At 44.4% G+C, this 24,143-nt stretch overlaps 1 protein-coding gene across 1 annotated transcript in view; it reads right to left on the bottom strand.

Moving 5' to 3' along the window:
* The window catches only part of NUDCD3 (NudC domain containing 3), a 256,588-nt gene that overhangs the window by 142,214 nt on the left and 90,231 nt on the right, over positions 1-24,143 (bottom strand). The window contains exons 2-3 of the mRNA XM_078666784.1: positions 14,964-15,206; positions 13,796-14,121 (exon numbers count right to left, since the gene is read on the bottom strand). Of these exons, the coding sequence (XP_078522910.1) occupies positions 13,796-14,121; positions 14,964-15,155 (518 nt within the window). The 5' untranslated portion in view covers positions 15,156-15,206. The remainder of the gene's footprint in view (positions 1-13,795; positions 14,122-14,963; positions 15,207-24,143) is intronic.

Here is a 24,143-nt window from a genome sequence, read left to right as displayed (position 1 = left end):
ATTTTTTTCCCATAGGATATCTGTTTCAAAGATTTTCTTCTGAAGTGAGTGCCACAGTAGAGGCGGGGATTTTCCTTGGGATGCCCCACTCTAGGATTGAGCTTTCTGAGGTGTAAATCCAAAGGTAGTCTCCTCTAGGCCTTTAGCTCTTTAGTATTAGGTGTCCAAAGGAGACGAAGAACTCACTAGGGACCCGGGCATACATTTTATTCTGGAGTACAGTGGCCCCTAATAAACAATCAATCCACAAAATGATATCCAAATGGTATTTTAATCAAATTACATAAAAAGGAAAGAAGCATTAAAAACAGCAACACAGGGTGTGCTTAGTGCAGAAACATGCTTGGTGATCTCTTATAAAAGTGTTACACACAAGTGATAGATCATGATCAGTATGTATATCAATAGAACAAGAACTACAAAACCTATTAATGCCATGTAGCGTCCATACGGTCTGTGTTAAAAGTCAACAACATTTTGATACCTGTGAGAATCTCTGGATCATCATCAGGACTCAAGAGGATAGAAGAGACAGAGGAAGAAATATTAACATTAAGACTTGAGGTTTCTTACTACCTTGATGGCGGGTGCAAATCACACTTGGCGGGGAACCCGAGAGCCCAGAGCAGAGGGTGCGAGGAAATAATGGTTGAAGGTCTCTTACTCCCTAGAAGGCGCAGAGGAAATTGTGCCAGGAAGAATACCATAGAAGCGGCTAGTAAGTGACTGCTAAGTGTGCAGGGAGGAACGATGCCAGGCCTGGAATTGCAGTGGTCGAACTGGGAATAGACAGGCCGTTCGAGAACATGCATGTGTTCTTAATTCAGAATCGAGGTCCATGGAAATGGATTACAAACTGTTTTGGCAGGTCAATAGGCACCATGTTGGTTCACTGAGGTTCTCCGATGCTCGGCAGGAGGCGGAAGCTGGGTGTTCCTCTGTAAAGAGGGATTCAGCACCACCAAACACTTTCAAGTGCCAGCAGAGGGGATTTTTCCTTTTTTACCCTCGCAATGCATAATAATGATATTTAATTTTTCCTTGACAGCTTGCTAGGGAGCCTTTTCGGGAAAACATCAACGAAATGTTCAGTCTTCCGTGACACAGCTTGCCATAATACTTGGGTTATATGTTTGGTGAATCAAGGCTTAATCAACTTTGCATTAGACTCTTTCAGCAGACGAAAAGAAGAGTCCACACGAGGAGTGAGGGGATACTTTTTATCCAGGCTCTTAACGGGGAGCATGAATTCAGGAGGTCTCCATTGTGGGTTGCAGAATCCCTTTCGGAGGGCCACGGGTGCACAAAAGGGTTACGGAGTCCAACCGTGGTGGTGGAAGTATTTTACTCCTGATGTCCTGGAACCCAATCTACTATTGATCCTGTTTAACTGGGCCAAGTACCCCTTTCTGCACTTGACTCTCAGTGGTAGAGCAGTCAGGGTGTGGGTGTGTGTGTGGGTGTTTGTGTGTGGGGGTTGTGTGTGTGTGTACATGCACGGTGTGTGCACGTGGGGTGTGCGGGGTATGCAGATACAGGTCAGTGAACACGACCCGTAAATCAAAGTGCAAACAGTGCGAACAATAAATCAGTGTCCAGCCAAATACTTGCTTTTATAAGAAAAAAATAGTATTTTATTTCTAACTCTACACATGCAAAGAGATGCGACATTCAAATGCAATAACACAACCCTTTTTCAGTCAGGCTCAAGTTATTGTCAGGAGAATCACTGTCTCACTCTCCGTGTAACATGTTACTACCTATTCACTGGTGGCCACATCAAGGAATGCAAATCATAGGCTGTACTCAAGAGTTCTTTGACTCTTCAGGATTTTAGTCAAAAGCGTTGATGGCACTGCAGCACCTACAGCAGCAAATTCCCCGGGGAGCCAAAGGCCCTAGTTCCAGTATTACCCGCTCCTGTAGCATGGAAGCATTCATCGCTTGCTCGGAGGGTGCCATGTCCATGATGGTCAGTCAGACAATTCCTTCAGTGCGGCAGTGGTCACAGCCTCACTCCAGTCCCGGCAATGGCCCAAAGTCTTTTATGATTTGGTTATGGCAGCCCCTCCTGGCACAAAGGGTTACTGCGTTACCTTCCAGACACAATGGAGATTGCTCAGGTGCAATCCCTTACACCTTGTTGGCATCACCTGGCATACGGGGCGCCGCTCACGAACCCTGGCATGCTGGTCACAAAAATCCTTCACCGGTGGCTCCCTCTGACATACAGGGTAACCGCAACTAGGCTGTGTGGACTATGCGCCCTCCGCACAGAGCTTGATACTGGACTCAGTCAACAGCTACCCTCTCCTGGCATTCGGGGGTCGCAGAAAACTGTCTTGCACATGGGTTACAGCCTGATCAAGCACAGCCAAATTCTTACACCTCAAATTGGACCGCACTCCTTTCAACGCTCTCCTCTTCCTCCCAGGGCACACTGGTCTTGGCAGGCAGGCACTGGTGCTATAGGCTCCAGGGTAGGTGGTATTGGCTTCCCTGGGTAATGTACCCTCACCAAGCAGGGAGAGTAGCAGGCCAATTTGTGGGCCCAACCTCCCTTTCTTGTAGTCGTTTTCCAGACACCAAATGTGATTTAGGATGTGGGTCTTTGTGTTGAAGGATCTGCTTGTTTTGAAGTGGGCACTTCTCCTTTACTTCATGAAAGATGTCCGTCACAGCAAACACGATTTCAAAGCTCATTGTCCAGAGCGTAATTCATTGCAGTGGCCAGAGTTAACACCTGGATGTCAGCAACAGTGATGCATCAGATGGTAAATCCAAGAACCCAGCCCAACTTTTTACGATTCCCTTATCAGCCCCATCTTCTTTCCTGGGATGTGTTCAGGCACCTTCCTTGTGATCCATCACTAAATCAAAGAGTAGTCTTTTGAAATGTAAAGGGACTTTCTTCATTTTCCCTCAAGGGTGTCTCCACCCAGCTCACAGGAATTCAGCAATACACAAATCGGTATGGGGGGAGGGATTCCTCTACTGCTCATGTCTTCCCCAGGAAGGTCTCCGAGTCCAAAAATGGAATCCCGGACCCCCCATACAATGTATCATTGCAGGCACACTGACTCAGTGTAAATTCACAGCACATTTTGGGTCCAGCATTGCTACCTTTAAGCATTGTACCTTTACACAGGCACAAGCATTCAGTACACACACTCAATCTGCACACTCTGCTCAGCACTGAAACATTTCTATCTTTAACCAGTGTGCTATTTACAAAGATACACGCTGCCAGCTCACACACTATGTGCTTGATGCACAACACTTCACCCTTCATGTATTGTACTTCATGCAAGCACATGCTTTCCCTGTGCACGTACTGCATAGCATTACATTTCTCATGAAATGTATTCCTCTCAGGCATACATACACCCAGCACATGTTCTAACCACACATGCACTGCACAGTAGTGCTACATCCTTGCACTGTACTCTTCCCTGGCACACATACAACCAAAGCAGAGTCACTACTCCTATGCTGAGAAGCAGCACTCAACATCTTACCTGATGTAGGCCAATGGGGAGTTAGGCACACAGGAGCGAAACTTTTAAAAAGGTGAACGAGCCTGCAGGACACTGCAGTGACACAGGGTAAAAAGATCCTGTTCTCTAATACTGAACACTACACACTATGCTGCCACCACTTTGCTTATGCTGCTTGACTCCTGGTGAAGGCAGTAGCCTTCGACCACTATGACGATAGCGCTTGGGCACCCCTCCCAGTTGAACAAGACTGCAATCCGTGAGATGTTGGTATGTCTTGGCGCACATGCAGAGTCAGTCTTCACCCATGACAAAATAATCTGCATTTGGGATCCAGACAACAGTACAGTTCCACGGCGGCAATCAGCAAGGCCAGCCCTGCAACAGTTACACTGGCTACCCATTGCTGCCCGAATACAATTCAAGGCAATGTGCTTGGCACATAAAGCCATGTGGAAGACCGGCCCATCCATCCTACACCCTCTACAACACCCTACTTGCAGCCTGGGACTCTTCGTTCTGGCTCCTTGCATCTGGCCACCATCAAGAAAATAAGGAAGGTGAGATGGGGAGGACGTTCTTTCTCCTTCACTGCCGCTAGGCTGTGGAATTCCCATCCCCAAGCTATGCGGGGGAACAACAACCTACTGACCTTTCGCAAGCTTTTAAAGACTCATCTGTTTAGAATGTTCCCTTAACGGTTGGTCCAATGTTAATATGCCTCCTTTTTCTTAAGCGCTACGAGGCCTTCGGGTAGGTGCTATAGAAATACTCTTCATACTCATACTCATACAGAGGGACACTCAGGGCAGGAGTACACGTCTTTACCATGCAGAGGGCTTTTCTGTCCCGACATGGATCTATACAACTTCAGTCAACTCCTCTCAAAATACTATTCCACGCGGACACTCTTGATCTGATACAGCAATCACTGCAGCAGGATTGCATGTCTTTAAGATCCCTTCAAAATGCTCAACATCCAAATCTAGACTGCACATCGAAAATTATTTTCTTTGAAGTAGAAGGCTCCCATGACCAGTGAAAGTTTTTTTTCCCTTTGTCCTCAATTCGCACCCAGGTCTTCAAAAAGGTCATGAACGGTGTGAGAGTTAACATGTTCAAAAGGAAATTCACATTTACTTACACTTGGTTGGCTACATCAAAATCTTTTAATCTCCGGAGTCGTTAAAACCCTACACAAATTTGTCACTCTTGAAGCTCCCTCTTTCTTCGCTGCTCGACAGCCACAGATAAGTCTCTCACTTCCTGTGCAGTTCCTTATCGAATTGTATCGTGGATTGTGTTTAGTTTATGTTATTTTCCTTCCTTCCCTCAGGGTTTGCGGGGACCTTTCCCCTCTATTTTGGGTGTGTGGAAATGCTCACTGTGCTCCTTACGCGGCCAACAATACTCTTTGCTGGCAGAGCCAGACCACTGGTGCAGTCCTCTAACCGCATGGTGGTGCAGCAGGGCTATCGCCCTGCACGTCTCTCTGGCTCCCACCAATCGTGCCTTCCAGTTTCTTTGAGCGAGATTGAAGGATCTGTATGCCTTTGTTAAAAGTGGATGCCCGAAAGGGATCTGTATTTTTCCCCCCAGAGTGGTTTCGCCCTGCTTCTTTGGTGGCCATGCTGGGCTGAGTGGTGACACGGTTCTAGGCTGTGTCTTAATGGGTGTTTTTTCCTCATGCTTGGGTCCTTAAACTGTGAGGCCTCTGGTCTCCCTGCAAAAACTACGGGGTTCCCCAGTGTCATACTGGGCAGTGCAGTGCCCATGCATGGGGTAGTTCCAGGGCTATGCATCATGCAGACATCAGAGAGAACCTATGAGGAGGAAGAGGAGATGTCTTTCCTCCTTTGGGACAATTATTTTTCTGAGGTAGTAGATGCCGCTACATATAGGGCTGACTTGGAGGAAATGGCCTCCCTTGAGCACTGCCTTTACAGGCAAATTGGGGAACAATGTGCAAAAGCCCCCAGCAGAAACTTGTAGTTTTGGGGTTACCCAGCGCCCAGACTCTACACCTCAGAAATACAAACCTGAGGCTGAGGTGGCCTATGAAGCGCTTCATCACCTGAAGAGGGTCTTTCTGGCCCAGGCCAAGCCACTCAACCAGACTCCTGACCTTTTCTTGGCCCACCCCCCTCCCTTCTCCTCTGACAATGCTGATAGGGAGGACTCTCCTGGAGATTCTCATGAGGAGGCGGGCCCATCTAGGCTTTGGCAATCATCCTCAGACTCTGCCCTATCGCCAGGGCAGCCCTCCTCCGATTTGGTGTCATATATGCTGGACGGCAATGATATTCTTCACCCTAAATCTTCTGACTGGACCCCGGTGGATGAAGTGGTGAAATATGTAGCAAGCTGATTGTGTAAACCACTGAAGGAGGAGTCTTGGGCCGTCTCTAGGTGGAATACCCTCACCCTACCTTGGAGGAGACAGTTGCCTTCGCACCGGAGACCGAACCCACGTTGCCCACATTCTTGGCAAAATACATTTCAGCACCAAAGAAAGCCAAAGATTAGTTTTGGAGTTCTTGCCTAGACAAACTTCTGGACATCACTGGGCCCTTACCAAACTCTTGGATATGGCCAAGTAGTCTGGGTTCTTAACCTCCCTTGAGGTACTTTTGGACTGGGCCCAGCAGGCAATTATATGTTTGGGTAATGTCAACTGCACGTTATCTAAGGAGCGACACCACTATTTGTTGATTAAAGGGGCCTCGAATCTTTGGAAGCAGGGGCATTAGCTCAGAGCGGTCTTATTGGTGACCCTTCTATTACAGAACTCAGGAAGTTTGTGGCAAAGCTGACCTCCTTAACAAGGTCGAGGCCTCGATTGAGATAATCTTTACCCCTTCGGTTTTCCAAGGGGCCCGCTGTGACAGGGGTGCTCGTCTGGCTAATTCTCCTCACAACTCCCCTCCAGGGTACAAGGCTCCAAGCGTGGCCAATGGCAGGATCAATCTTGTTTTGGAAAGTTATTCTCCTCGAGAGGCAAGACGTTCCATGGTAGAGGTGTATTAAAGGAACAAGCCAACAAAGCTTCTGCTAACAGAGACTGTTCACTTTTTTTCCATACAAAAAGTAAGGCGTTGCCTGGCAATTTCTTTTCACGCATTGGTGTCAATCACAACGGACACAAAGGGGTTACAGATAGAGTCTTATGGATCCACTTACCGGGCACGCGGCTCTCTTGGATGAGGAGGCCACCCCAGAGGTTTTGTCAGCTGCCTGTCGGTTGACAAGAGGGAATGTGGGCAGCGCCCAGAGATCAGTCTCCGGGAGTTAAACGAGTGGCTCGTATACTGCCACTTCCAGAAGGAGAGCATTCACCTCCTCCAGATTTCTTGCGCCCTCTCGACTGTTCTTATCTTCGACTCGCACCGGAGGTTCCTCTAGTTTGAGCGGCCGTCTCCAGACTTTTGAGCTCACCACACTCCCTTTTGGCCGATCGTCGGCACCGTGGTGCTTTATGAAGGTTCTCAAACCGGAAGTGGTACATCTGTGGGCGCTGGGAATGAGTCTTATTTACCTAAACAACATACTTCCTTTAGATAAGTGGTCACAGAAGGCATCCCTTCAACTACAGATGGCGGTCAACCTTTTGGAGGGCCTGGGATTCAGAACGTCTCTTCTGATGCCATCTCAAAGGACGACATTCATAGGGTTTGTCACAGAGTCTGCAACAGCAACCTTGAGTTTCCTGTCTCGGAAGGTGGCAAAGATTCGAAAGGAGTTGCGGAAAACCATCTCCAAGCACCAAACATCACTGAGACAGATTGCTCGACTGATGGGCACTTTGTCATCTTCCATACAATCGACCTTCCTGGGACAGCTCCATTATCAGGCACTGCAATGCCTCAAAGCACACCATCTTTGCAAGGGGTTAACCTACTCCCAGCTAGTGCCCCTGTCAGCTGAGGCAAGAGAGGAAATAGGCTGGTGATTTTCTCACATGGAAGCCTGGAATGGGAGAGCGATTTTCAGTTCCAACCTGGACCTAGTCATGGAATCCGACACCAGCAGGTTAGGCTTGGCCGCACAGTGTGGGGAAGCTCTCTATAGAAAAATAACAGAAGTTACATATCAATTGGCTGGAGCTTCCCACTTGCTCCTTAGCACTCCAGTGCTGGACCAGGGACAAGATCTAATCCTGTGTTCTTCTGAAAATGGTCAACGTTTCGGCTGTGCGTTACATGAACCACCTCAAAAGGATGGGGGTCAGAGCCCTCTCGAATTTGGCAAAGAACTTCTGCCACTACTGCCTGAACCACCATATCTCGGTCTTGGCAGAATATCTCCCCGGGCAAGCGAACCATGTGTCAGATTGGCATTCTCACCAGTTCCAGGACATGAGTTTGTGGAGGCTAGACCTTCTGGTGTTCCCTGCCATCTCGAGACAGGTGGAGTAAATCTTTGGTGGACCTTTTAGCCTCACGTCTGCATCATGAGAGGTCAGGTTCTTCAGATAGAGACAGGATCCACGAACAGTGGTGACAGACTCATTCCTTCAGGACTGGAGTCAGGAGAGGGGTTATGATTTCCTTCCATTCTAGATGATCACTAGGGCTTCTGCCCACGTGAGGCGACAGCAAGCAAATGTGGTCATGGTGGCTTCCCACTGGAGGTCTCAAGTTTGTTTTCCGGTTCTGATGGAACTTTGAGATTCTCCAATCCATCTACCCCTGTTCCAGAATCTACTTCTGGACCCATCTCAGATCCTGCATTGGATGGTGCTGAATGGATCCCTCCATCTGATGCCTTGGTGAATTACAGTGAACCCTGGAAAATTCTAGGACTTTTGCAACAGGCTGAGGTCCTCCTGTCCAAGACAATGGCAGACAGCACAGTCAAATGCTCTAAGTCAGTCTAAATGAGATGGATGGGTTGTGTCTGCGACACTCGTCTCTCTGGCATGTTAATCAGGTACGTAACCTATTTCTCTCCTTGCAACCTAACAGGTTTTTGTCAAGGAAGGAGTTTTCTGCATAACTACACATGCTGTTATGTTTTGTGCCATGCAGGGGGGTCTTGAATGTGAGGGCCCTCAACATTACAGGTAGAGTACATACCACGCAATGGGTCTCATTTATGGTCAGTGGTCAGACTAAGTCCAATATTAGGATAATCTCATATCCAGCTTTCACAGACTTCCCCAAGTTGTGCAGAATATAGTGCTTGAAAACATATGAGGACATGACTGAGGAATTTTGTCTGCCGGGAGAACGGGCAAATGCTCATTGCATTGCATAAAGTGCACACAGCAGTCTCCTCCCACACAGTCGCTTGTAGGGTGAGATGGGTAATGCAGCAAGCTGGTATTGACACCACATTCAGCTAGAGGGGCCATGGTCTCTAAAGCATTCTGCTTGGGTGCCCGTCTAGAGGACATTATGAACGCAGCAGATTGGTCCTCTTACACTACATTCAAGAGGTCAAGTCAGTGCTAGAAGTGGATCAGTTGTTGGAGAGAAAGGTTTAGATTGGCATACTCCAGTTCTGACATAGAATGTAACATTTCCTAGCTTTGGTAGCGGTAAGTTTCATTTCTATTAAGGACTCGAGGCGAGGATTACCCTATCTGGTGAGATACCTCATATGTTCCCTCCTGTTACCAATATGTAATTTTGTTCTGTTTGGTATTAACAATGAAACTATAGGTTTGCTGGACTTCAAATGAAGTTTCTAAACTTCTTCGATCCTGTACACACGGTAGCAATGCTTTGGGTCTCAATTCCTTTCTTTTGAAGGGTTGATGGCTTCATCAGGACTCAACTTGCAGTGGCGTAATTTGCGTGAAGAAAGAGGGAGCTGCAAGAGAGATCAATGACTATGTGGGCTCACTCTTCCTGATTGGCTGATGTTACTATTGTTTGTCTCAAAGGTGTTGATAGGAAAATTTGTTTTTTCTTACTTTTTTCTAGTCGCTTCTGTTTGTTGTTTGGCGTGCTAAAAACGTTCAAGAAAGCACAATCTTCGCCTCAATCCTTAATAGTATTGAAACTGTGTTGAGAAAGCTAGGAAAGTTTACATTACTGTGAATTAATATTTTCAGTACTAGACCCATTAACTTGAATAGAAAATAATTTGCAGAGGTCAGCAATAATGGTCCTCTTGATCAGAAAGTACAACAGACTGCACCTGTGTGTCAGTGACACTGATCTGTATTTTTTGAGCAAAACAGTTAAGTAATGATTTTCCATACAGGAAAATGTCTTGGCTATTTTTGGCTGTTTTAAATCGGTTTAAGGTGCAAATGCATATTAAACTGTAGATTAAACTGTAGAGCGATTAAGATATGACCAATGTCTTGTGAACATTACTTCAATGAACAATAAATTAGAAGTAAAATATTCTGCAATTAAGACTATCAGATTTATTTGGGACTGAACCTAGTATTAAGATAACAACTAAATTTATTTATTACTTCACTTCATTACTTATATATGTTACAGTTTATTTGGCACCCAAAAATATTTAAAAAAATGTAATAGATTTTTTTTGCGGTGCTTTTTTGTATTTTAATAATTTTGGTAATTTTACACTAAGGGGTAATGAGTGTTATTATTATACACAATTCCACAACACAAATGAAATATTTTCAATAAGTAGAGAGAATTCACTGCAAGAATTTGTGCCACTTGCCTTACACTTTCAGGTCAGCAAACGGAAAATTATGTTTTGAAGCTTCTAGAGATTATAGATTTGCATACTTCCTTATCTATTGGTTGGTTGCAAAAGTGTTGCTTATTTAGTGTAAAACAGCCTTTCTGCTGGTAGCAATGGGCGTGTTTGCAATGAAATCTCCTCCTCATGTGATGTGGACCCAAGCTACACAATGGCTGAGGTGTGTCTATGCCATATTTAGAGTGTGATTTTACACTTGTAGATGTATTAATAAATGTGTGAGGAAATATAACGTGCAACTCTTAGCGTATCAAGAATGCTCAGTCGTCTGTAGATTTAAACAAAGTTTCTGCAAAGTAGAAAAGTAGTATTTAGGTTGGTAGTGGATTTGAAGGTGGAAAGATGCAAATATAATCTCTAGTAATGCCTGTTCTAACTATGTGTCCTGTATTATATAACCGAGTCGATACAAACGAGCAAGTTGTGCGTGCTTCTTGCTACGAATTACAAATGTCATGAATACAAAAAAACTTGCTGAGGCCTATGGATGTGCTCTACGTTTGACCTCTAATACATGACTGGTGTTCTTGTGACGTGTATGTGTGTGTTAATGTATCTCGAACTTAGTTACAAAGGAAAGAAGGAATGGATTGAGGAGTAGAAACGAAGTGGGTGCTTGGGCAGTGGGTTTAGAGGGGCTGGGGAGGTTGTGGGAATTTTGAACTGGGACCAGTCATTCACAGAAACTGCACAAGGACAAGGTCTTGCTCAACGATGAGGGTCTTCAGTGCCTGCCAGAAGACTAGGAGTTTGCCAGATTTGGAGAGGACAGATGTAACAGATCCCTGGAAAGTAGCAAATAAATGCTTGACTTCAGCGTTATACCTCTGCACTGTCTTGATTTGAAAATGGCAATATTAATACTGAATGTGACATTGTCCACCAGAGATTTTGTTAATCTTGCTGGTCAAGTACGGTGGGATGCTTGAGTTTACAAGTTTGTAGGTGATACATGCGGGCAGAGGGAGCCAGTGGAGTTTGTCCAGGATGGGTCAGATTCTGTAAAATTTAGTGAGTTCCTTGATCAATCATGTAGTGACTGGAAGAGCGCATATCAGAGGGCAATGAGAGGTTCTGGGATACCAGAGAGTAGTGCGCTTCCTCTGTCAGCATAATATAGTTCTGTATCCTGTGCTTTAATCTGCTTCTTTAAGAAATGCATTCATTATGCAGAGCATGATAAATTGATGCCAATCCACTTCTGTCTACTTCATGACAGGAGTGCGGAAGCAGAGAGTTGTGTTGAGGTGAAATCCTAGGGATATATCAGTGACACAATATTTAGTGCAAAATGGCCAATGCTATTTGCTGAGAGAGTATCTTGTAGCTTATTGGTTATTGTGGACGATAAGCAAAAACTCAGACTCCAAAAGGTTGAGCTTGTTGAGCTGCAGGGTTCATTTCTAACTAGGTGGCTTATATAGTGCTCGCTGGTCTTTCAGTTGGGTAATACAATTTCTGGATGTGACCATCAGGTACAGATGGGTATCACTGACACACAGGTGGAGTCTGAAGTACTCGCTGATCAGGTGGACCAGCACTGCTGACCAGCATCACCATTTCAAATAATTGTTTCATCTTCCCACACCTTTTAATCCCAGCCAGAAATAAAAAATGGTTTGGACGCCTTTAATATTGTTATTTAAATACTTTTCTTAACATGGCAAGGGGAAATCCAGCAGAAGAATGAGTCTGTGAAGTTTACATAGCACAAACCGCTTACTGTGTTTAAAAAAGAATGGTTTATGTATCGCTAACACTTACAATTCACTAATTTGCCTAATCAAAATGACTGCTATCAGGAAAAAAACATTCATAGTGCTACATTTAAGTCCCATACACTGATAGGAATAAGGCTCCAGGTTTTCCATTTTTACAGATAAATACAGTCAGAAAACAACGTGTTACCTGTTGGTATTTATTTTTTAAAGTAGAAAAATACAGAAAATTGAGCCCCTTCTCAGTTACTCCTCCTTGCTGTTGTTCATGAATAACCAGCCCATAGTCATATAGATTAAGAGCATATGTAGCTAAAAATATATTACATTTAAATTTCCTTAAATATTTTAACATGCGTTTGTGCTATTATGCAAATATTTTCAAGTGGCTTTATAGTCTTAGTTATATTTGGCTGATAAACGTGTCAAAATTGGACAGGGTTTAAAGTATGAGTGCACATTTATTGGTTAACTAAATGTGGAAATATATACGAATTACTGCTTCATGTATTCACAAAATACAAAAGATACATGAATAAATATAGATAAACCGGCCCTACTAATAAACATCGACAAATACAGACGGAAATGTTAAAAAAAACGAATAAAAATGAGAGCCCAAATTATAAACAGGGCCACTGCAAATATGCGATTGTGCTGCGTTTTTCGCATAGTTATGGATCTGCCGCATTTGCCACATAATTCATCATCTGCTGCATAATCTGCAGATTTGAACAAAACAAATTGTTGTTTCTAGCTCAAACGGTTCAAAACATCCTAAAAATGAAGTGTTGAGCGCAGAGGACGGCAGAGGTTGACTGGTCACCTTTCTGTTGCTTATACTATGTTCGGGTCTTAAACTGGTAGTAGTAGGGTGTAACCCAATGCCCAGACAGTGTTAACAAGAGTAAAAATGACAAAATAATTAAGCTATACTATCAGAAAATGTGCCACATCATGCCATATAATTTGCCTTAACTTGACGCATAATTTAGTCAACCCTGCTACATAATTTGGCCCTCATGTCGCATAATTCCAGTGGCCCCAATTATAAAATTCATATCTGCCACACAAATTGCGCATGTCCAGTTCTGTGTCAAATGTTATTTTTCGTGGTTCATAAAACCAAGCATTTCAATTTTAGAATGCAAAAGGTAACTAATAGCAGGCATTTGAGCCTCTCTCAGTACCAGCATAAATTAGTCAGAAAGGTTTACGTAATAAAATTCTAGGACTTCAGGAGCCATCCTGCTGGGATTATGAAGACAGAAGGGAAATGAGTAACCAACTCTATATTGTATTTTATGTTAATGTCCAGTGAAACTAGCATGAAATGTCTAAAACATTGCCTACATTTCATTGAGTATTGAATGTACATAACCTACCTAAAAGTAAACTCCACAATTTATACCCATCGTTGGTAGCATTTCAGCCAATGTGAACTGGCTGAACAAAACACAACTCCATAAAAGGGAAGATGATTACTCTTCTTCCCTCTGCAATAATTCATGCCGCCGAACCTTCCCATTTGTAGAAATTAAACGACCGGAAGATTAGAAAGCAAGAATAAGTACGAGTTCTTACAATAGCATCTCAAGCATTAATTGCCTTTAGATGAAGAACTAACAGTTTTCATCTGCTTTTTGGGGAAGCCATAAATCACTAGGTCAGAAAGTATGCAGAATGCAAGGCCACGTGCAACACAAAGGAGGAAGCCATACGGGATTGATTCTTAAATAAAAAAAATAAAAAAATAAAAAAATGATGTGGACATTTTACCCTGTCCTTACCAACTGCAATAGGTCTCACTTCTTTCCACGCTCCAGTGCAGTTAACCAGACCCACTACCTGCTATCTAACAATATTGAGATCACATTACACAGGTCTTACCTTGGTATCGAAGTGGGTTCTTCGTTGTTTGAGCCTTCAGCAGATCCAGAGGCTTCAGACGACAGACTGCTAGTTGCCTGCTCAGCAACAGGCTCCTCACAGATTGCTGATGGCTGAATGGCAGATGCAGTGGCCTCTATTGTCGCAGACTCAGCAGGCACAGATACTGATTCCGTCACGGTCTCTACCACAATGTCCTGAGCTGACTGTGGTGCGGGTGAAGCCTCTGGCAACTCCTCATCCAACTGCTTCTTTAACGTCTGCTCTAGATTCTTCACTCGTAGTTCATGGTCTTGCTGGGCCAGGTGCTCAAAAGACTTGAAGGCCTAGGGGAAAGATCCTTTGTTCAGAATAATATACATAATGACTGAATCCAGCCAAGCACTATATAGGCACTAGGGAAAAGGCAGACATCCTAGAGCAGACTTTTTTAACAATTAAACTGGAAAAGCCTAGGGAACTGTCAGAGGGGCACAAAGCTTGTTAATTCTAGGGATAAATGGCTATGGAGATAGTCCAAGGAAACAGAGCCTACCATTTTTAGAGTGGTAGTCTCAGGGCACAAGCCTATAACAATAGAACAAATCATTTTACAGAGGACAGATTTACGGAAAGATAAAACCTGCTACTTATAACACTGGGTGGGACCATCCCTAAAATATCTCTCCATTGGCCTATGCCTTGGGTTTCAGTTGATGTGCTTCTTCGACAGGCACAGCCACCATTCTTACAATGTTCCTCACCTACATCAAAATGGCTTGCTAATTTTGTTCATATTGTAGGATTATAATCTGTTAGTTTTGGTGACTTCCAGGAGTCTTGCAAGAAGTCATAAAAGTGCATTTCTATGCTTCATTATTACTTTTATGAGGTTCCATTTTCAGAAAAATTCCTGAGAAATCTCAATAAAGCTCTATGAGGCTCACTTTTTAATGCTAGCACATGTTCACTTGATCTCACTTCATGGCCTGAGAACTAATTAAGGGTCCCACACATGCCAACACACATTTTCTGGGGTCTTGCTCATGTCGTAGCCAAGAAGGAGTGTGGGCAAATGTAGATATTACTCACGGCCCCATGATCTTGCTTTGTGGGTTTGGTCTCCAGGATCTGGCCTGGAAGTCTTGCTCATGCCTGATGTGATCTCTACTTGTCCTGTGGCTCTCACCTTCATCACCATGCTCCGGGCAACACCTGGTGGGAAGCCCATGCGGTCACGCTCAGTCAACAGTAGACGGTAAAAGTCAGTCTTGCGGTACAGGAAACCAAAGTAAATGTTGAGGAATTCCTGGATGTTGCCCACATGCTGCAAGATGCCCAGCAAGGCCTGATCATAACGATCCGTCATGGTAGGCTCCATGGTGGGGGAACAAGTGCTATTCAGGGACGGAAGCCTAGGCCCCTTTTACACCTGGATAGAGGACAAGAAAAAAGGCAAACATTAAATACCCACAATTAACATAATAATAAATACACAAATCAACACACATTATGAACACCATCAAAATTCTTTACCATGTACGGACTCATCCTAGGGAAGGCTGAGCAGAGGGCATTAAAAAAAACAGACACACCACAAATTCCCTTGTTTGTCATACTCCTGTATAAATTGGGCTGTATAGATACTACTTGTATCTGTGGCTGACTGGCAAAGATATGACTGTTTCATTTGTTTTCCTTCTTTCTGGGTGAGCCATGTTGTCGGAAATTTTGTTGGGCCCCTATAATTTGCTCAAATCTGTTTTTAATCTGACAATCTTTCTTAAAGCGCTTAAAACCTGGCGGTTTATTAATTAGTACAACACCTACCTTATTCCACACATGTCGTTTTGGCTTAACTAACTACCTCTCTTACCAACTGGAAGCTCAGCGCCTAGACACCTACGGGTAGTAGTGCACTTTAGAAATCTCAATTTCATTTAATTTCAATTTACATGGTACATTTGTGGTCATGTGTTGTAATGCGGCAATACATGATTATAAAGGACAAAGGCGCAATGTAAGGCTGGTGTATACTATACATTCCAACACATATGGGGAGCACTCAATGAGATCGCTAGGCAAACAGCTAATTGTGTGAACTGCTGAGACCGACCCTGTACTGACCATTTTGGAGGCGAGTATGCCCATGAACAGGAGGAAAAAAGAGGTCGGCCCAGTGGACTGGAGACTGAGGGGAGATTGTCGTAAGGAAATCAACTCTCAAAAAAAGTAGTTTTTGACTTGCTTGTTAATTTTTTTTTGTGAGGGGCCCGTTCATTTTTTTGTAGTAGACCTTAGCGAAATCGATGCTTGAGACCTTTAGCAGATCCTCGCCAGCCTCAGTCTAAACCTTTCCGCTCAAAGCAGCCAAGCTAGTGCAAAGGCCAGACATATTTAAGCCATTTTGATACATTTAAGTTTTTTTGTCTTCCATATTTGCCCCATTGAGTGCAACTAGCAAACCTGCAACTAGCAAATATGACTCACAGAAATATGGGAAAAGACTTGAGATCCAAAAAGTTTCCAAAGGTAAACGAGAACAAATAAAACCTTCTTCACTGAATATTATTGAACATTAAGCCACATATCTTTAGGAATTATAATACCCTCTTCCTCCAGGATTGCTATAATTGTTTTTGGGATTATACGCCAGCTCTAGAAGATAGAAGTGCCTTTGTTTTTTTCTTGGTGTTCCTAAATTATTAATAATTATTTGATCATACAATATTGTCATACAATATCAGAGGTGAAAACCATCTCTCACCTGTTGGATTAGTTCTCGACAGATCATCCTCCTTGCTCTTAAGCAGTTGCATGTTAAAAGGCAGTACTCAGTCATCGTCACATAGGTTGACATAGTGTGGATTTAGCTCCATTCGCATAATCACACACAATACATTAACAGAAGTAGGCAGGTTAATGGAAGGCTGTCAATCAGTAAGTAGACAGGGCAGGATGAGTACTGCCACCAGTGGCTGAGCACAACAGATCTTAGTGAGGCTGAGGCTACGCTGGCTACTTATCTACATAAAAGTGATCTCACAGAGAACTACTGAAATCGGAGCCATATAGGGATGCAGAACCTGTAGCGACTAGCAGTAGTTCAAGAACCCCATAGCATGAGTCCTTATCAGAATCGCAAAGAAAGAAGCACTTCTCAAAGCTCCAGTTTCTGCCCCATGTCCACCCAAGTATAATGCATTTTAAATCAAGAAACTGGGGCTTAGGAGACACAAATACCGGAGACCGAATGAGGGGCAGAGAAAGAGTTTGAGAAGGAAAAGATCAGAGTGAGTGCTGAATACGTAGAAAGATGGGATGTTACAACAGCCAGCTAGAAAAGCTAGTCAAAGTTCTGAAGCTGCTGGAAAAAGAACAAGCGAATGCAAGGACAATCTCAGCCCCCATATTTAAGGTCCAGTGCCAGTTAACACCTGTCCTTTTATTTATTTGTATGCTTGCATAGCGCAGGACTCGACCCCCGAAGGGGTATCTCCGCGCTTGTGTTCATCTAGGGTGCCCAAAACAAAGCCAGGTGGTGCACAAAATTAGAATGTCAGGAACAAGTGTGTTTTAAGAGATTTCCTAAAAGCCTGAAGATTGGTGTCTTGCCTCAGTGTGAGGGGGAGCGTGTTCCAAAGGGTGGGACCCTTATATGACAGTGCTCGGCCTCCCTGTCTTGCCCTCCTAACATGAGGGATCTGAAGCAGCAGTTGGTTACTAGAACGCAGAAGACGTCCAGGCTTGTAGAGGTTGAATTTTTCAGCCAGGTATTTAGGGCCCGAGCCAAAGAGGCTTTTGTGTATTATACAACAGATTTTAAATGTGACCCGTTGCCGAATGGGCAGCCAGTGAAGTTTCTCAAGGAGGGGGCGTGAGGGTGACCTAGCTGGGGCATTAAGGACCAGTCTTGCCGCAGTATTTTGAGCCACTTGTAGTCTGCTAAGCTGTTCCTCATTGGCAGATATAAAGAGGCCGTTACAATAGTCCAGCCTGCTGATCACTAGGGTCTGGACAAGGGTCTTTCTGTAACTGTCAGGCAAAAACGGGAACACACGCCTCAAGAGTCCGATGACCCAAAAGCAGGACCCGGTTACCTGGTTTGCGTGCTCTTTCAACAACAGTGCCTGATCTAACCGCACCCCTAGATTCTTCACCGCCTGCTTAGGACATGGGACCGGTCCTAAGTCCAGTGGCCACCATTCTGGGGACCACAGAAGGGGGGCCTCCCCAAAGAGCATGACCTCAGTTTTGCCCACATTACATTGAAGGCAATTAGAGGCCAACCAATCAGACACCGCTCTCATACCTTCGGCAAAGGATTGTTTAATTGCAGGTGTGAGGGTCTGGAATGGAAACAAAAGCCGAGTGTCGTCAGCATACGACACTGGGGTGAACCCATACGCTCTCACAATGTCAGCCAGGGGGACCACATACACATTAAAGAGTGTAGGGCTTAGACATGAGCCTTGTGGGACTCCCTTAGTGAGCTCCCTAGAGATGGAATAATGGGAGACCAATCTGACACCTTGTGAGCGGCCCAAGAGAAAACTCTCAAGCCAGGACAGATCCAAACCTCCTATCCCCACCTTCCGCAGACCGAGAAGAATATCATGTGATACCGTGTCAAAGGCAGCGGACAAGTCTAACAGCACCAGAATCATAGAGCCCCCTGTATCCAGTGCCATCCTGATGTTATCGGTCACAGAGAGGAGGGCTGATCCGGTGCTGTAGTTCGGTCTAAACCCTGATTGAGTATAGTCAAGACCTCCCGCTGCCTCGATGAAATTACACAGATGGGTATTCACATGTTTCTTTGTCATCTTGCTTAGATAAGGCAAAAGAAAGATGGGGCGGAGGTTGGAAAGGTCTGTCCATGGCAAAGCTGAGTTCTTCCGGATGGGATTCACCACGGCTTTCTTCCATTCTCGGGGTACTTGTCCCTCCTTGAGGGAGAGATTTATAACTGACTGAATCTTGGGCCAGAGCAGATTACCTAAAGAGGCAACCATTTTAGCAGGTAAAAAATCCGCAGGAGACCCTGTTTTGATTTGACTAATCAGGGAAGTGACATCAGAATGACTGACCTCCGGAAACACAATTAGCGAGCCACTATTAAGTGTTAATGACAATGGGGGAGCAGTAGTAACATTACTCCTGAGTATAGAGGCCTTCATGATTTTCTCATAAATCAACGCTATTTTATTCTCAAAAAACAGAGAGATATCATCACAGAGAGATTGGGAAAAATCATCAGGGCTCTCAGAGGCTACCGGTTTCACAAAGGTCTGTAGAATCTTATAGAGTTCTTTAGAGGAGTTGCCCGCTTCTGCCAACTGTGAGGTGAGACAGTTCTTCCTGGCCAACCTGATACTTTTATGATAGGTAGACAAAGCATCGGAGTATACTTTCTTGCTTTCCTCAGTATGGGTTTTCCTCCATATTTTCTCAAGTTTCCTGCACCCCTGTTTCTCCAATCTAAGTTGTTCAGTGTACCACACCTCGTTTGGATGTGTGGTACTGTTTGTGTAATTTCAGAGGAGCCAATAATTCGACCGCCTCTGAAAGAGCTTAGTTAAACTTAGATAAAGCAGACTCCACATTGTCTGCCCCTGAAATAATGGGTTTCTTCCATATCCTCTGTAATTCCTCCACTGTCACGTTGTGCCATTGTCTGCGCCAAACGTCAGGAACAGAGGGCTTTTGGTTCGGCTTATCCAGGCCTAGAAGATAGAATTCAACCATAAAGTGGTCTGACCAGCTCATTTGGGTCGTGGGTCGGCACCGAATTTTAAGGCAGTTGGAGAAGACTAAATCCAGGGTGTGTGTCCCTATATGCATAGGGCCATTATTCTGTATTTCAAGCCCTAGTAAGGAAAGATCAGAAAACAAAGCCAATGTGTCAGGGTGAGTGGGGGTATCTACATGGATGTTGAAATCTCCCAAAAGAATAAAGTCTTCTTTAGCCTTAAAATGCGGAGCTAATAGTTCCGTTAGAGAGAGAGTGTAAAGCCCGTACTGGGCCCAGGAGGGTGGTAAACCAATTCTCCCTTCCAGTGAGCTTTCGACGCCGAACTGATCTTAAGGATCATAATTTCCATCAAGGAACAACTTCTTTGTTCAAGTATGGAAATCTTCAAACCCTCTTTATACACTATGGCAATGCCGCCCCCAGTTTTAATCGGACGATCAAGTTTTAAGATCTTATACCCCACAGGGACTCCCAACGTGATGGCAGGAACCGTATGTGCTTTCAGCCAGGTTTCCGTTAAAAAACAGATATCTGGTTTTACCGTATTGACAAGATCCCAGATTTCGAGATGATGTTTGGGCAGGGAGCGGATGTTCAGGAGAAAGCTTTTTAGGCCATTAGGTACCATAATTTCCCCCGTGTTACTGCCAATAGAAGTGGTAGTATGGGAAGTCTGAAAGCGACAGTAGATACACGCAAAAGGGCCTTCAGGGCATGGCCAAGAACCCCGAGCACAGCCTGCCAAAGGCACCGGCTGCAGGTCTTTTAGTGCTCCTTACTGTCTCAGTATCACAAAGGAACTTGTGAAGACTATAGGAGCTGATGTGTTGGGTTGGTTGTACAGTTTGAGCTAGCTGGCGAGATTCCAGATACTCAGCAGCAGCCCCATTGTTGTCTTTCCATCAGTGGGAAAAGACGGCATTCTTTTTTTTTTATTTTTTTTTTTATATAGCGCGAACTAGACCCGAACCGAATCAGGTATCAGAGCGCTTTACATAGCACCAGTTACGTTACATGAAGACGAACACACATTCATTTTTTTTTTTTTTTTTAGGCACGGGGAGATTAAGTGATTTGCCCAGAATCACAGGAGGTATTGGCGTCGTTAAATCCAATGAATGTTACGGTGGGAGGAAAGATTATATGGAGCTTTAGTATTAACTCAGTTCAATACTATAAGAACTATGAACAAGTTCAAGCAGTATCACAAGAGACTGGGACATATGAGATGAAAAGTAATTATGATGGCTGAGTGTCTAGAAGGAAGCAGTGAATTACGAGGCACTTAGCAATCATTAGCTGAAAGAATGCCTCTTGGATGATAATCCTTTGGAGATGAAGGAGCAACTGACCTAAATTTAGACTGCAGATACCAAGAGGCCGACAATAGCTGTGGATGAAAATGTAGTAAAGACATTAGGGCATATGGGACAGGATCAGTGGCAGACTAAGTCAGGTGAGGAGAAAACTCCCAGCAGGCTGGCCAGAGACATCTGCAGAATGGCCAAGAAAATTCTAAAGAGCCCAGCCATCAGATCAGGCAAAGGTGCCCAGACCAGGCCCAGCAGGCTTCTTTACATATCATGGGAAAAGTCACATTAAGCAAGACTAGCCTGGGTGGAAATCAAGACGGAGCCAGCAGATTTCCAGCACGCTATGCAACACTGTGGATTGGTATATCAGTGTCACTGAGAAGACCCTTGGTTTCTCTCTCGCACACCTCAAAACACTGAACAGTATTTTCACACTGTCAAAGTGGATGGGAAAAGGGCTAGGAATGCCAGTCATACCATGGACATGATCACACATTTAAGGACCTCAACAAATATACAAAGGGGCCGATGATCTGGTTGTTCACCAGACCATCTGCCCCTTTGTATATTTGTTCAGTAGCAACAGTTTTCACTACCCATTGCGGAGGTGTAACTACACAAGATTAGACTGAGTTAATGAAGGGAGTGCCAAGGGCTGACCTGACAGGGGAATTAGTTGAATCTAGGAGCGGTGAATGCTGTGCTGGCTCATTTTTAGGCCGGTCATCAGGGAGGTCCTAAGAAGGCAGAGAACCATATGATACAACTTACTTTTATTTTTTAATGTAATTGTATCATTGCAGATAACCGAAAATAAAACATTACAAAACTGAGATTGAGCTCAGAGGCATTAGCACATTGTATCCACAGACACAAGCAAAATCGTTTAATTGATATTACATTTAGTACATATCAGTGAGCGCGCCTATTATGGTATCATCTGAACCCCACTTGATCACTGGGATTCACATGAGTGGCATCTGCTGAACTTTCGGTCTCTTGCGTTAACAGGTACGATCACAGTGGGTCCCATAAACCTTTTCAAACCTCTCTACAGTAGAAGGATTCTTACAGAATCTACACCTCCCGAAACTCCAGGCTGCTCAAAGTGCAGACCTGCAAGCCCCATTTATCCTCATAGGAAATAGCAAAAGCTATTCAACATATGGCACAGGGCAAGACTACTGATGTGGATGGTTGGCAAGTGTAACTTTTGACACATATGGTCAACAACTAACCTCTACGCTGTTACAGGTCTATGAAACAGACCATATTAGAGTGTCACTGCCGCAATCGATGAAGAAGGCAGTACTGATGGTCCTTCCCAAATCTGATAGGGCCCGCTCCTAGTGGGAATCATACTGCCCACTGTCACTATTAAACACAGACAACAAGATCGTTGGAAAGATTTTAGCAAATTGATTGTTCATCATGGGGATCCCCGATTAGAAATGATCCATTCCAGAGAGGAACACTTTCCTAAATTTGCATTGTTTGTTCAATGATTTTGTTAAAATTTGTTTATTGAATTTTTCAGGAATTGAAACAGTTACCCGTTTCAATACCTGAACAATTTGTGTTTATGTTTATGTTACCACAGGCAAATTTATGCATGTTGACACTGATGGGGAAAATCACATTGTATACGATATCATCTTAACATTGCAGAATATTAATTTGTACATACCGAGTATTTGAAATGCCTAGTGTTAACAATATGTAACAAAACACAGGTGTAAAAGTCACAGTGTCTCGGCTTTGTGAGACAATGATCCGTGCCAACTATTCTATATCGCCGCCATGCTCAGCCCACCCCATCTTCTCCATTGCACATTAATGAATATGCTACTTACCAGTATGCATCTGTTCTTGGCATGTAGGGCTGCTGACATTCATATCTATAGCATAGATCGCCGCCTAGTGTTGGGTCCGGATGATTGCACATTGTTGTCCTGGAAGAGTCTTCGAAGTATCACGAGATAGGTGGCTCCTCCCTTGGACTACAGTGCGCATGGGCATCGACTCCATCCCCAGATTGTTTTTAGCCATTGTGGCAAAGAGGAAGTGTAATAGTGTAAGCGATGGCAATGCTAAGAGTAAGTGTTAAAAAGTCTGCAGCCGCTACAGGCGCCGGGGAGGAGGGCGGGCGATATGAATGTCAGCAGCCCTACATGCCAAGAACAGATGCATACTGGTAAGTAGCATATTCAGTTCGAGGCATGTGGGCTGCTGAATTCATATCTATAGCATAGAATACATAGCAGTCCCTCCATTAGCGGCGGCCGCCTGTGCCAGCTGCAGAAGTCTGAAAAAGTGTTTTAAGAACAGCCTGCCCTACAGCTGCCTGCAGCTTGGAGTGCACATCTACACAGTAAAGTTTGGTAAATGTGTGTGGTGTAGACCATGTGGCTGCTCTACAAATATCTTCCAAAGGGATATTACCAAGGAAAGCCATAGAGGCCCCCAACTTTCGGGTGGAGTGGGCTCTTGGAGGGACCGTTAAAGTGCGCTTAGCTTTGTGATAGCAAATCTGAATGCACTTAACGATCCACCTGGCTATACCTGCTTTGGAAATGGGGTTGCCTTTGTGCTGGGCTGAGAAGGCAACAAAGAGTTGTTGTGTTTTCCTAAAGTCTTTGGTCCTATCGATAGTAGTACATCAAGGCTCGTTTGACATCAAGAGTGTGGACCATTCTTTCGGCAACTGTTTCTGGGTTCTGAAAGAACGCGGGCAGTTCAATGGTCTGATTGACATGGAACTGCGAAACCACTTTAGGAAGAAATTTAGGGTTAGTGCGCAGCACCACCCTGTTGGAGTGAATTTGAATGAATGGTTCTTGTACAGTGAGCGCCTGTAGCTCACTAACACGTCGCAGAGACGTAATGGCAATGAGAAAAGCCACTTTCCATGTCAAGAACTGGATCTCACATGAATGTAGAGGCTCAAAAGGTGGGCCCATCAACCTGGAGGACCACATTGAGGTTCCATACAGGAGCTGGCGGGGTCCTGGGAGGGATGACCTGCTTCAGGCCTTCTAGGAAGGCTTTAATGGCAGGCACTCTGAAGACGGAGAGATGCTGCCTGTTCTGGAGATAAGCCGCTATGGCGGATAAGTGTATCCTGATGGAAGCGTATGCTAGATTGCATTTGTAAAGATGTAACAAATAGCAGATGATGTTGGGAGTGGATGCATCTAGCGGGTTGATGTTGTGTGTTGCACAGTAAATGACAAACCGCTTCCATTTTGCTGCGTAGCAGGATCTGGTGGTGGGCTTTCTTGCCTCCCGTATGATATCCATG

Source organism: Lissotriton helveticus, chromosome 11 (assembly GCF_964261635.1).
Source record: "Lissotriton helveticus chromosome 11, aLisHel1.1, whole genome shotgun sequence".
In the NCBI taxonomy this organism is placed as follows: domain Eukaryota; kingdom Metazoa; phylum Chordata; class Amphibia; order Caudata; family Salamandridae; genus Lissotriton; species Lissotriton helveticus.
The sequence above is the reverse complement of the archived record's forward strand: the minus strand, read 5'-3'. Positions and strand labels throughout refer to the sequence as shown.